General features: G+C 50.3%; 1 protein-coding gene and 1 long non-coding RNA gene across 11 annotated transcripts in view; one reads left to right on the top strand and one right to left on the bottom strand.

Moving 5' to 3' along the window:
• The window catches only part of LOC127006316 (uncharacterized), a 286,097-nt gene that overhangs the window by 170,088 nt on the left and 101,743 nt on the right, over window positions 1-14,266 (top strand). The window lies entirely within an intron of this gene.
• Window positions 1-14,266, bottom strand: part of LOC127006282 (paired box protein Pax-5-like) — a 191,659-nt gene that overhangs the window by 161,501 nt on the left and 15,892 nt on the right. For all 10 annotated transcript variants that reach the window (XM_050876004.1, XM_050875997.1, XM_050876071.1 and 7 more), the window contains exon 2: window positions 4,278-4,653. In XM_050876004.1, the coding sequence (XP_050731961.1) occupies window positions 4,278-4,377 (100 nt within the window). In that variant the 5' untranslated portion in view covers window positions 4,378-4,653. The remainder of the gene's footprint in view (window positions 1-4,277; window positions 4,654-14,266) is intronic.

Below are 14,266 nucleotides of genomic sequence, written 5' to 3'. Positions count from 1 at the left end.
GGTGGTGGTGGTAGTTATGATGGTGGTGGTGATAGTGGTGGTGATGGTGGTAGTTATGATGGTGGTGGTGTTAGTGGTGATGATGGTGGGGAGAGCGGACGAGTGGGGAGTTCCTGACTGGTAGTGGTGGTGGTGGTAGTTATGATGGTGGTGGTGATAGGGGTGGTGGTGGTAGTTATGATGGTGGTGGTGATAGTGGTGATGGTGGTGGTAGTTATGATGGTGGTGGTGATAGGGGTGGTGGTGGTAGTTATGATGGTGGTGGTGATAGTGGTGATGGTGGTAGTTATGATGGTGGTGGTGATAGTGGTGACGGTGGTAGTTATGATGGTGGTAGTGGTGGTAGACTTGCAGGCGGTTGAGCAACTTACAACATTGTCCTTATTTGATGGATTTCCAGCTTTAACTTCATGATTTTCTCTGACACTAATTGATCAGACAGTGCTACATCTTATTTTAACTTCCTACTGTCGTGCGGCAAAGGCCAGAGAACACCGGGGTACGAACACAAAGGTCTGCGATAGAGAAAGCAAGCCACACGTCATGATCAGCAGACATGAATTAAAGAACTGCAAGTCACTGCTATAAATCTCTTTAAAATTGAATTACAGACTTCGCTTTGTTCCTCTAATTTCTCCTCTTTTCTTATTTCTATCGTATGCCCTCGTATTTTGTGGGTTTGATTTCTTTTCTTTTCCACCCTGAAGAGAGGATGAGTGAAGGGGGGGGGGGGGAGACGGAGAATGACGGGGGTAGGCAGGGAGGTGAAGGGGTAAGGGCTAACTACTCCCACCTCCTCAGCCTCCCCACTCCTCCTCTCCCCTGGAACTGTCACCGGGCCGCACCATCATCATCAAGTTAGCATTACCGACTCACGCCGCTCATCATCATTAACTGGGCTGCGGCGGGAACAGGAAATTCGGCCCGATACGAAAACAAGCGCAGTGACACGGACTTCTTTTATGTAACTTACTTTAGCGCCGTGGTTTTATGGAGGTTTTTAACACAAGGTTCTCTGCGGAGTTTAATTTGTGGTGAGAAAATTCAATGCCGAGGATTTATTTTCTCTCATTAACCGTGGGAAAAAATAGATAATTGTGTTTAGTAGTTTGGAGTTTTAAGTCACACGGAGATGAGGTGTTGATAATTTTTGGAGGTGAGGGACGCGGGTGTTGCCTTGGCCTCGTGTGACCCGTGGCGCCTCTCTCGTTCCGTTTGACTCGTCCGCCAAATTTCTCTGTTTACACTCTGCGGCACTAAGTCAGCGCGTGGAGGAGGCGGCGGCCCGTTGCTCCGTCTGAGTTATCGCCATCCAGGTTTTTGCTACGTGGCGCCTCTCCTCAGCATCCACGGCGTGAGTGCGTGTCCCGGAGTCGTTGCTCACCGCGGCCGAGGCAGCACTCACCTGGGCCTCGCCGTTCAGGTGTGTTCATTGATGGGAACCCACGTAATAGTTGGGTGTCGTAAGAAGAAGTTTATTAAAGCAGTAATCCAGTTAGGAGCCATCACTCTAAACTTTACGATCCTCCCATGCCTCGGAGTGGCCGATGAGGATCATGCCGGATGCCTGAGGTGTGTTGCCGCCACTTACTGTCAATACGATTCCAGTAATTGTTAATAAGAATGGGATGTATTACTCGGACGTCCAAAACGGCATCCACACACGGCTCACTCTGATTGGGGCCCGGGAGTCGTGTGCCGCAGACCTCACCCCCAACCCCCCTCCCCACTGCCTTATAAAGCTAGATGGTTTTATGGTAGTTTTGTAACGTAGAAATTAAGCACCAGTAGCCCCAGCCGAGGCTTGGGATAGATGGTATCTGGTCAGGCTCGCAGGATGGATGGCGGAGGTGCACGGGACAGGTCGTGATGTGATCTCCACGCGACTCGTCTCTGCTAAGCCTCATCCGCTAAAATAACTTGTGTCCCGCCTCCACCGTTACGAGAGGAGCCACTATTGACCTCCTACCTCCCTCCCTCCCTCCCTCTGCTTACCGCCATAATGAAGCGGCGATAAAAGGCAGCCACCAAAGCTACACACACAAAAAAAGACCCTGACAACCGTAATTATTCCCATCAGCGCTTTTGTCTCTACCCGTGTTCGCTGCTCGCCTAATCGCATGCTCCCTGCGCCCATGCCATAATGTATGATGATTGGCACTTCTTTGCATGTTTACCTGTGCATACTGAGTCGCTTAAGAAACTTCGCCGGCCAGGAACCACGTCAATGAGTTTTTTTCTAGTCTGCTTTACTGTCTCTCTCACGGTGATTACAAGAAAAACACAAGGTAGCGCCGCGCCCCGGGCTGACGGTGGCTTGCAGATGTTGTTGCTCCTCCTTCCTGGCCCTCCCAGACACGCCCCGACCCTCCCCACGCCGCCCCGGCCCCACTGACCCTCCATCAACCACCTCTCCTCCTCCCCCTCCATGGCGAGCCGCGAAGAGAAAGGAGGATGAAGAGGACCATTGTGGAGAAGGAAAATGAAGTGCGTTTAAAGAGTATGATGGCCTAGACACTGAAAACGTAAACAATAAGTACTAACAAAAGATCCAGAACGACTCGCTAACACTGAAGAAACTGAAAGATGCGGTATAACAGTTCAAAGAGCAAAGACAGGGAGCGGAAGAGGGCTTGAGCGAAAAAGAAATGCAAGGAGCCTAAAAGAAAATTAAACTAAAGCAAGGAGCCGATTAAATACGAACGCGAAGTGCAAGGAGGAAGGGAGCGCGGAGGGTACACGCTGCGAGGTCTTGCTACAGAAAATTAACGAGTTTTATTTTTTTGCAACTAACACCAGTACTCCGCCTCCCCTCCTCCCTCCCTCCCTCCCTCCCTCTCTCCCTCCCTCCATTCTTCTTTCTCTTGCTCCACCATCCTTTCCCTCTGCATGCTCCCTTTCTTTCTTCTCGTTACGGCCCATTATTTAAAAGTCCCTTCTCCATCTCCTTTATTCTTCCACACTTAAAGATCCTCCTTCCATCCCTCCATTCTTTCCTTCACCTAAAACCCTTCTCTTTATCCCTCTTTACCTTCACTTAAATGCTTAAATCTCTCGCTCTTTTTCTCTCTCCCCCTTCCTCCCTCCCTTTCTCCTTTCCCCCTACCCCTCCTCCCCCCGGGCAGTTCTCTTTGCACCCGGAAGCCTTTACCAGTGGGCACTCACCTCGCCGGACGGGTTGTTACGGACGCCTGATAATTTTACCATAATTCAACGTAATGAGCGCCTTGGCTCCTCTGACACGAGATTACTTCATGCTCGACGCCGCGGCCATCCATCTTTCACGGGGCGAATGAGAGATGCCTCGTAGACGGAGAGCAATGCAGATCCAAACAGGTGCAATACGTCTGAGTTCCCGCCGTCAGAATCCGATACAAGGTGTGCCTGTATGTGTGGGGAGGAGAAGGAGGTGATCTGTGTGTGCGTGTGCGTGTGTGTTGGGGGGGGGAGAGTGGGACCTGTGTGTGTGTGTGTGTGTGTGTGTGTGTGTGTGTGTTGGCACGAGAGAGTGGAACTGGTTGATGAGCGTTCGTCTCCTCGCGGCTCGGTTAGTCTCGGTCGACACGTCAGGTGAGAGTGGGCAGCAAACACAGGTGAGGGGCTGCGTAGGGATGTGCTAATGACGTGTGCAAACTGATACGTGGGTGGGTCTCATGAAACTGTTTTAGTGAGAGAGAGAGAGAGAGAGAGAGAGAGAGAGAGAGAGAGAGAGAGAGAGAGAGAGAGAGAGAGAGAGAGAGAGAGAGAGAGAGAGAGAGAGAGAGAGAGAGAGAGAGAGAGAGAGAGAGAGAGAGAGAGAGAATGGAGATGCAATGTACAGAACATTTCGTTGTCTCCGAGACTTCGAAGGTACGCAGTTTAGTTTTCAAGAATGTACCTCAGAATTCGGGGCTATGAAGAGATAAAATTACCAAGTCTTTACTTAGTGATGTTAAATACCTGACTCGTGGGCGGGGGGGGAGGGGGCGCCCGCCACACAAGGACCGCTGATTATATCCCCCGACAGGAGTGTATAATCAACGTTCCTTATGACCCGCCGAGGTGTCTCGTGCGTCTGTGAAGCTGGCTGATAAGATTGTATTAGCGCCCTCAGCCACAGGAACGACAGAATGCCCGGATTTTAACTCTGTCTATAAGGTATTTTACCACCGGGAAGTAGTGTGTAAGGAAAACATCTTCCTATTAAGAATATCGCTGAGAACACGAGGGCGCGGCACTGCATGAGAGTGAGGAGTGAGAAGGAAATCAAAACGTTTTGAACGATTTTGAATACTCACGTTTTTTCTTGGCGTCCTCTGGACTTGGCTGCTGCATGATGGTCTGCGCGTGCACTACTTGGTGGGGGGTGGGCGGGGGCGGAATATCCATGGTAATCATGAAGAGTGCTTCTTCTGCCACGGTTACGGTGGCAAAGCTGCACTGCTGATGAGGGCGGACTTGGGTGCCCTGAGAGGGTGGCTGTCGCGCACTGGGAAGGCGGTGGTTGTGGTGTGTCCACTAGTCCAGCTCACTGGCTGGAACTAGTGACGGGACTTGTTCTCCTGCGTCAGGTGGTGGCCGGTGGGTGGGCCGGAACAAAGTCCCTGACGAGACAGCAGACGGGGCAGCGGTAGAAAAGGCTTCACCGTCAGTCTCTCATCTGCGCCTCAACACCTGGAAAGGAAGAAAACACTGGCATAAGCTACCTGGTGGGCAGGTGGGAGGCTGCCGCGTCCTCCCGGGCGGGCTAACGCTGCGCACCGGGAGCCGCTTAACATACATAACTTTACGGGCTGACATGACATTGCTGGCAGGTCTTCATGACCTCTGGGACGGGGAGGAGCTGGTCATTCCTAATCACCGGAACGCTAACCATGAACTCATTACGTTTCATACTCGCGTATGACAGCTCACAAGAAACAATAACATTATTTCTTTCGTCTCGATGGCCTGGAGGCGTAATAAATGAAATGAAACCCAAATTAGCAACCATTCCTAGCATGTAGATGAGGTGTGTCGACATGAGATTCCAACAACCCTTGCTCGTTTCTCTCCTCCAGCACCTAGTTAACAGCCATTGCCTGTATGAGCACATATTACTGCGTGGGTCTGAGGCCCCGGCCACATGTCATGGGCCGCCACGGGCGTTTCCTGGTCTACTCACAGTAATGTTCACCACCGCTGCTCACCACGCTGGTCACCACCGTTTGTGTTGTTTGGGTTAGGAAGGAACCATGATGTACTCTCATGCACTTCATTCCCTTGCCATAAAACAGAAGATGTTGCCTTTTTTCTCTACTTTTTCCTCGTATAAGTTATGTTTTTACTTATTAAATAGAAACGCCAAATTGGTCTCGCTCTCACTCTACTGCTATTTACACGACACTTATATTTATCGTCTTTCTCTTTTGCCTGTTTTGTGACGTGTTACTCATGCTTTAATCTCTCTGCCTTCAACACTTAATGAACTTTCATTCCCCAAACACGAGACTGGTCTTAGCGATCATTCGTCGTTATTTATATGACAGTTACATTTACAGTACTTCCGGGATGCCCAATTAAGACTTTTCCTTTTCTTGCTTCAGTATTGCCTTCTACCTTTCGCTCTCACAGAACTCGCTTCCCTATAGTAGCCTCATATTTCTTCGAAGGCGAGAAACTTCCTTCACTGCTCAAAACGAACCGTAAAAGACTAAGAAAAAAAAGAGGATAAAGACGAACCCAAGTAAAAGACTAACCTGGCCGCATTATTTACATGACACGAAGTGAATTTACAGTAATAGTTAAGATTGAACGGTCGATACGCGGGTCACGAACTGCGGCCCGGAGCTGACAACAATACCACCTTTCCATGCAGCTGTACCGTGCGCGCCGCCCGATCCTTAGCCAGATTTCCAACGGCTTTCATAATCGACGTTGCCATTATGGACGTGTGCCCTTAAAAGCTGGTGTTTCTATGGATGCGCACCGCTGTAAGAATGTTAGGGTTATATTCCTAAGCATTCTGGCGCCCAAGTAGCTACACATATCTGACTTTGGGCATTTCTAGGGCTACTTTTATGACCCTTCTGGTAGTTTGACCCTTCTTCTGTACCATGAACTTAAAGAAATACTCACTAGAACCTGACTGAATTTCCTTTCGGCCGTTGAAAGTAGTTGATGTTAGGGGTGGAAGGGTCTGACAGTATACCGACCAGAGAGAGTTCGCAGGAGTGATTGGGGGGTGAAATTGATGTATCTCTGGGTCCTTATCAGCTGGCACCTTTGTATTTCTGTCTCATCGGTAAGTAAGTTGAGTCAGCCACTGAATTCGTGTTGTCGGGCAAAGTCGATGTGTCCAGGTGTGTGGTGTCGGGTAAGCGGCAGGTAATGGCTCCCGATTGAGACCTGGGGCGGCCGGGAGACGAAAATATATGTTCATCATTCTTTTAACATAATTACGGTCCGTGTCAAGGTGATTGATTCTCCGCCGGCCCTTGCTGCCCTCGCTCACTCCCTAGACAAGCTTCTGTGTGCCGCTTTTTTCTTACTCCTGCTTCTCGTCTTCTTCTATTCCGCCTCTTCCTCCTCCTACTTATCTTCCGTCTCCTCATCCTTCTCTTCTTTTTAATTACCGTCGTTACCCTCCTCGTTCTTCTCGTTCGTCTCTTCCTCCTCCTCCTCCTCATCATCATCATCACCAGCATCATCCCCATCATCGTCATCCGTATCATTATTTTTTATTTGCCTTCCTCCGCCCTTGTTCTCATCTTCTCTTGATTTCCTCTATCGAACAGAACACTAATCAAGCATGACCGCACCCCCCCCCCCCACCCACTCCCTCCCTCCCACCCACGACCCACAACCTGCCCTTCCTCGCCTCCCACCCCCTCGTGATGATGCCTGCGTCCCACCGAGTGTCTTAAATCCAACCACCTGAGCCTGTGATTTAAGACGGCCGGGACGGGAAACATGACATCCGCTCGTCAGAACCTGAATTACGCGAGGGACGGAATGCAGTGCCTCGTTGAACACGGGAAGGGAAAATGTCTGCACTTCGTCCTCTTCTGCGTCGCCATTACACATCGAATCAGTGTTGCCAGGTTCTCGTACTCAGCCTTACAGTTACCGATTTCCACCCCCAAAACTGTATCGTCCACTGCAATAGCTGGCTTCATTTATAGCTGTCGTTAAAATGGTTAGTTATTCGCGGGTTCCTTTTTTATTTGCAGTAGTTGTTGGTCAGAAATCGAAAAATACGATGCTCTGAGTACGATAATCTGGCAACGCTGAATCGAATGCGAAAAATTTCCATGAATCCTTCGCAAGGGCTCACCCGTGGAATCCAGCCGCATGGAGACTGGCCGGCGCTGGTCCTGCCTCGTGTGGGCGCTCGCGTGGGTATTGAGATGTACATGTTGGTGGTCATACCCAGACGGCGGCCTTTACTGTGGGCCTTTGTAGGGCGGCCCAGGGGTGGACGGGGCAGGGAGGGAGTGCCATCAGTAGCCCTTCAGGAGGCATTAGGGGCTTCCCTCTTAAGTATCGCGCCCGTCCGCCGCTACTCCTGTGACGAATGCTGATTACAGAGTCGGATTTCTCTTATCTTCCTCGGCAATTTGTCACTCGTGTAGCCCTGGCAAGCCTCACTCAAGGTAATTGCACAGGTACACGGCGATGCTGAGGTCAGCTTAATGGGCCAGCTTACGATGCCAGCTCAAACCTAATGGAAATATTAAAAAAAATAAAACAATGTATGATCGGTCCAGTTACTTGAGGCGGTGCTAGATAAAAGTGTGAATTTTGTTCATAGCTGACCCGAGAAGTTAACATGCCGGGTGCGGGAGGGTTGTTGGGAGGTCCCGAACTCCCTCCTGACCCCCTGATCTGAGGTGGCAGAGAGCCCTCAAGAGTCTGTACACCACCCGGCAAAATGGCTACCCCCGCCCTTTCTATCCGTCCATCTCCCAAGGAAGCTAACATCCTTCCCGCCCCGTCCCGCTGCCGGCCTCCCAGGTGAAGACGCGAGTGCTGGTGGGCCGCTGTGACCTCAGTATGGTAATAAGTGGCGGTGGGCCGGCGAGAGGCAGGAAGAGTGACCCCTCGTTGGACCCGGTCGGGATCTGATAACAAACTGGTCCTTCATAGCAATATTCACGGCTTTGTTTACGGCGCCGAGGGGATGTTAGCGCCACCGTGTGTAGCGTCACTGAATTAAGACGACCCGGCAGCGCTGGAGGCTCGCTTGTCTCATTTTTCAAATTAATGGAACAACCCGAGGATGACGAAGAAAAGTTAAAGCCAGAGTAATGATGTAAAAATAATTTTAAAAAAGGCAGACTGATGAAAGGAAGGATATTGTTGTTTAGTGCCGCGGATTTCCTAAAACTTATTTAGTTTCTTTTCTCAGTTGAGTTAAGCTTTTCTTTTGCAAGATATTTGCTTTTTATTTATTTTGTGGCGGTCATCCCGTCTCGGTATCCTTCCAGTGATCAACAAGCACGTAGCGGACCACTGGCTGGGTTTTTTTTTATTCATGCACCTTTCACCTCTGTAAGACACCGGCAGCGGGAGAGGCGGGCTGGGGCGAGTTTCTAGTTGCGAGTTAGACGAGCACAGGCCGGCGAGGCGAGCCGGAGGCACGAGAAAGCGCAGGTCGAGAGTGTAGGCAAGAGCAACCGAGTGGCTGTGCAGTGTCCACCGAGCAGGGCGTTAGACTGCGAATCCTGGTGTTTTGTGGTGGCAACGTTTGTTCATGAGAAAAAAAAAGCAGGGTAAGCATGTGAGAGTCTAGAATAAAGGTCAGCAGACGAGGAGTAGGAGTAGTAGTAGGAGCTGGAGAAGGAAGAGGAGGAGGAGGAGGAGGAGGAGGAGGAGGAGGAGGAGGAGTAAGCAGGTCGGGCGGCGAGGGGCGTGTTGGCAGCCTGTAGCCACTCGCAGGCAGATCCCTGACGTCGCCTAGACTTGTATGCTGATTAAATTAATAGCGTTATTACGTTTGGTATGTTCCTCGCCACATCTCACTCGCGACGGCTGGTTCCTCCACGTCGGCCGCTTGATTAATGTGAGTCGCATACATATGAGAGTGAGTTATAAGCCACCGCAGACCCATTCCTCATTATGCGAATCCCCCGCGAACTTTATCTCGGCTTGACGCGGGTCCGTTGTTGTCTCTACGTGTGTACATCCCAGACGCAACGACTTCATTTGTCCCGGCGGCGGCGACCAAGGGAGGCGAGGGTGTCTAACCAGGGGGAGACATGTAATGGATGGAGGAGGTCTTCGGGGTGGCTTATGGAAGGGCTGGAGAGTCTCGTATTCATATTCTTGACACACGAGCTAAAACTATCTGATCGACATGAGAGAGAGAAAGAGAGAGGCAATACCGATCTCCTCACCCTCGCTCAGCCTCCCGCCCGGCATCAGTAGCGGCGCGAGGGAGTCCAATCGGCAGTCGAGTGATTTTAAACGTCGGGTTAAGTCTCCCTTTTTATCATGATCGGCGCGACTCGGGTTACCTGTGATCAAGACGTCAGGGCTGTTCTGGCGGCGGGGTGTTGTAAGCGCGGCGACTGTGCGCTGATCACTTAAGATGATATACCGTCCCTCAGAACCTCCTCGTCCTTCTCCTCCTTCTCCTCCTCCTTCTTCTCTTTTCTTCTCCGGCTTTCAACGCCAAAATGAACCGAGTGTTTATCTTTATATGTATTTTTTTCTCTCTCTCCAAGACATTTGAATATAAGCTATAATGGTGTGCGTGTACGTGTGTGTGTGTGTGTGTGTGTGTGTGTGTGTGTGTGTGTGTGTGTGTGTGTGTGTGTGTGTGTGTGTGTGTGTTGGGTTACTTCCTACTGTTGTTGTCCCTATATAGATAAGAGTATAAATCACCTTCAATATTTATCTCTCAACTTTTACAGCCTCACCCTTCACTCCTCCTCCTCCTCCTCCTCCTCTTCCCACTCCCTTCACATCCCCTCCATCTCGTCTTTCTCTTTCCCTTCGCTTCACCCCAAGTAGGACGTAGCTAGTAATCCCTCCAACTGTCAACTATAAATTACAAAAAGGATGAAGGATAGGCTCTGATGAAGGATGGCTCCACGCGTAAGGTCCTGTCTGTCTGATGCTTCTATCCTACATATCCTCACTACGGGTATGTGCTTCCTCCTCCTCTCCCTCTTCCTCCTCATCCTGCTCCTCCCATACTCATCCGTCTCTCTCTCTCCTTCTCTCAATCCAGTCTCAGTGTGTATATCCTGTTTTCCTTTTCTTTACTCTGTCTTGCCCGTGTGTGTGTGTGTGTGTGTGTGTGTGTGTGTGTGTGTGTGTGTGTGTGTGTGTGTGTGTGTGTGTGACTGAAAAAAAAAATGGACTTGTGGGAAAAGAAACAGGAATGAGTTGTCCGGGAGAGAGGAAATGCCTTGACATCGTGATCGGGTCGCGCCCTCTGACCCGCTGAGTGAAGTCCACCTGCCCATTCATTTATACAAACACTCGAACAGTACATATAAAAACCCTGAGAAGCACGAGCGTACCTATAAAAAAAATACCAACCTACCTTCCTACCTGACTGTCTACCTGCTGAACTCCCTATACCTACCTACCGCCTGCTTACCTAACTACATACGTACATACATACATACACACAGACGCACAGATCCATTCCTACTACTCCTCCCCCCAAAAAAAGCATACATACATATATTTAGTAATTTATAGACACTCTTACAGAAATATAGAGCCATGCAAAATCCACATAAAAAAAATATCTTCACCTCCTCCCTCTTCCCATCCTCCATCTGCTCCTTCTCATCCTCCTCCTCCTCCTCCTCCCTAACCATTCCACCTTCCTCTAGTCCTCTTTTCCTAGCGGTGAAGGGAATCTCAGACCTAGTACAGAGCGGCGTAAGGTCGGGCGGCGGGGAACTATGGCTGTCGGGGCTACAAACAATTAATAGGGGAGAGGTAGAGGTTGGGGCGAGCAAACTGATCATAAATAACGCGCAGATGAGGAGGAAGATACGTGACAAGGTATAAAGTCTATCTGATTCCTCTCCCGGAGTTTATTTAGTCATTGCGCTGAAGTTAAGACAATACTGTGTGTGTGTGTGTGTGTGTGTGTGTGTGTGTGTGTGTGTGTGTGTGTTGGGGGGGTGGGGATGCGAAGGGGTCTGTATGTGTGTGTGTTTGTGTGTGTGTGTGAGTGTGTGTGTGTGTCTGTGTAGGGGGGTCTGTTTGTGTGTGCGTTGGGGTGGTGGCGAGGGGGTCTATATGTGTGTGTGTGTCTGTGTGTAGGGGGGGTCTGTTTGTGTTGGGGGGGAGGGGAGTGCGTGTGTGTGTGTGTGTGTGTGTGTGTGTGTGTGTGTGTGTGTGTGTGTGTGTACATTGTGAGGGTAGGACGTGAAGATAATGATGATGATGATAATGATGATGTTGAAAATGACCTTGTTTTTGAGTTGCTTGTATTATTATATTTTTATTCTCATCACCATAAACCATTAACATTCTGCTAATGATGAGGTGCACACACACACACACACACACACACACACACACACACTGTAAAAAAAAGAACACGTGTCAGAGAGAGAGAGAGAGAGAGAGAGAGAGAGAGAGAGAGAGAGAGAGAGAGAGAGAGAGAGAGAGAGAGAGAGAGAGAGAGAGAGAGAGAGAGAGAGAGAGAGAGAGAGAGAGAGAGAGAGAGAGAGAGAGAGAGAGAGAGAGAGAGAGAGAGAGAGAGAGAGAGAGATTATGGCCTCTACGTATCACCACCTTCCCGCGGTTAAAGACACAATTACCCCCCTCGTCCACACCCTCTTCGGGATAACTACATCATTCTTAAATTAATGTTCATAGGAATCCAGCATGACGTCATCTGTTTCATCCCTCCCTCCCTCCCTCCCGTCCTTCCTCTCTCTCTCTCAACTCAGCTCAACTCGCATCCCGCCGAGAAGGGTTGTTTTGTTTATATTTTGGACGCGATTATCGACCTCGTGCTACATTCCCGCGCAGGGTCATTACAAGGGCAAGCCACCGCTGCGTTTATGAGCGATTATCTCCTTGCCTATCGCCGGGGAAACAACCTTTGGGGCCGTGGGGTGTGCGCTCCCTCTCCGGCGCTCCAGGATCCAGGCGGCGCGAGGGACCTGCTCAACGCTCACTCTGACGTGGCTCTCTTGGTCTCTGTGGTCAAGAGTCGGAGAGGTTGGTTTTGTCTTGGTCAGCCCTCGTGGGAAGCGCCCTTTTGCCTCTCTTAGTGTTGCTGTAGTCAATTTATAAACCTTCCATAGAGAGAGAGAGAGAGAGAGAGAGAGAGAGAGAGAGAGAGAGAGAGAGAGAGAGAGAGAGAGAGAGAGAGAGAGAGAGAGAGTAATAATAATAATGATAGTTCTGTAGTCAATTTCCCAAGTCTCACACGTAATCAAGCGTTTATCAAGGACTAATTACTCTCTCGTCCTACAAGCCCCTGACAGGTAAATGTGTGCACGCCGCCACACGAGGAAAAAAGAGGAGAAAAAAAAATGACGAGTGGATGATTAAAAGTAGTGAGACCTTGATTATATGTTTTATGTGTTTATTTCCATGATGCTGCACGAGAGACGAGAGACGAGAGACGAGAAAGATCTAGAGAGAGAGAGAGAGAGGGAGACCTTGATGGATGGAGCGAACATGCATCTCTCTTTACTCCTGAGGCCGAATCATAACCTCGAAAGCAACAGCAACAACAACGACAACAACAGCAGCAGCAAACGATAGATCACAGAGACAAAAATAAGAGTCCCGGCTGTTTTACGACCACGCGCGGGTCTCCGGTGTCTGCCATATAGTCTCCACAGGTGTTTGGTCTCCCTCAGCCACCTGCGGGTCTGTCCACCACTCGTACGGACTTGCGTATACACGGTGACTCAGAGTTGACTCATGTCGTGCCATCAACATTCTTGCGGTCAACAAATTCACGCAGTGCTGAGCTTCCCTTTCTCTCGCTCCCTGCCTCCCTCTCTCCCTCCCGTCCTCCCTCCCTTCTCTCTCTCTCTCTCCCTCTCTCATGGATACTGACGTCACCTTTTCTGCCGCAGCGTCATGAGAAGATAGTTTTGACGTCACTGTGTGTGTGCGTGTGCGTGAGAGAGAGAGAGAGAGAGAGTAGTGTAACCTTTGGCTCAGGAACTTCCATTCACTCCTGACCTCCGTCCATCCAAGTCCATCCCTCCCTCTCTACCTCCCTCCCTGCCTCAGCCCCAGAAGCAAGAGAGGGAGAGAGGCGAGTGTCAAGGGGGGGGAGGGAGGGGAGGACGGGTGTTATGTCTGGGGGGTAGGGGAGAGGGAGGGAGGGAGGGGAGTAGGAGTGGGTGGAGGAGGCTAGGGAAAGTCTCATTAAAAATCCTTCTTGTGAATTTCTCTTTTTAATTATTTTCCGTGATTCAGAGCAAATTTCAAAAGAGATTTTCTACGCAAATATTATACGCGATTCTGTGCATGCAAACTCCTGGAAAAGTTTAATAGGGAACGAAAAAACATTCATATATAAAAAAAAAAGAGAATGCAGTGAGTTTCTCGGTGATGATAAATGCCGATTATGCTGCATTTTTTAACGGAGATTTCGCGCTGCTCCGAACGCTGCTACAATCCGCGCCAGAATGTGTGGCAACAAGAAAAATCGCCTGACTATTTAGGTCACTCAGAGAAGCAGGCAGGCAGGCAGGCAGGCAGGCGAGCAGACAGGCAGGCAGGCAAGCGTTTGGGGTCAAGATGCTCCCCGCAGTGCTTCATATGCCTCGCTACAGGGCGGGAGGCTGCTGAGGGAGTTCTGTGTGTTCCCGGCGTGGGGGAGGGAGGTCACAGCGCGGAGTCTTTGCGGTGAGAGGTGGGTGGGGGATGGGGGGTGAGGGGGCCGCGGGGTGGCGAGTGCCGTGAGGCCTCTAGTGGGTGAGATGCTGCGGGATGAGTGTTTGTGTAGGGTGATGAAGGGCTTGGAAGTGAAGGGAGGATGTGTGGAGGGTGTGAGGGTGTAGGATGCAAACTCCGTGGCGGTGGTTGAGTGTCTCGGAGGATGCAGGAAGCAAGAGAGAGAGTGAGAGGGAGAGGGGGTCGTGAGGGGGAGCAGGGAAGGTAGAAGTGAGTTTTACGGACAGACGAAACGATTCACTTAACATTTACAAGAGGCAGAAGCGGTGCAAGAACTGGCACACAATACACTATCAGATCTGCTCCTCCCATAAACTGGCGAGGGATAGCTTGGTGACGAGGAAGAAAGGGATATCCCTGAAGAATGAGACGAGGCAGAGAGGGAGAGATGGTGTGGAGTGCGTGA

The sequence above is a fragment of the Eriocheir sinensis genome, chromosome 3 (assembly GCF_024679095.1).
Source record: "Eriocheir sinensis breed Jianghai 21 chromosome 3, ASM2467909v1, whole genome shotgun sequence".
NCBI classification, from domain to species: Eukaryota; Metazoa; Arthropoda; class Malacostraca; order Decapoda; family Varunidae; genus Eriocheir; species Eriocheir sinensis.
The sequence above is the reverse complement of the archived record's forward strand: the minus strand, read 5'-3'. Positions and strand labels throughout refer to the sequence as shown.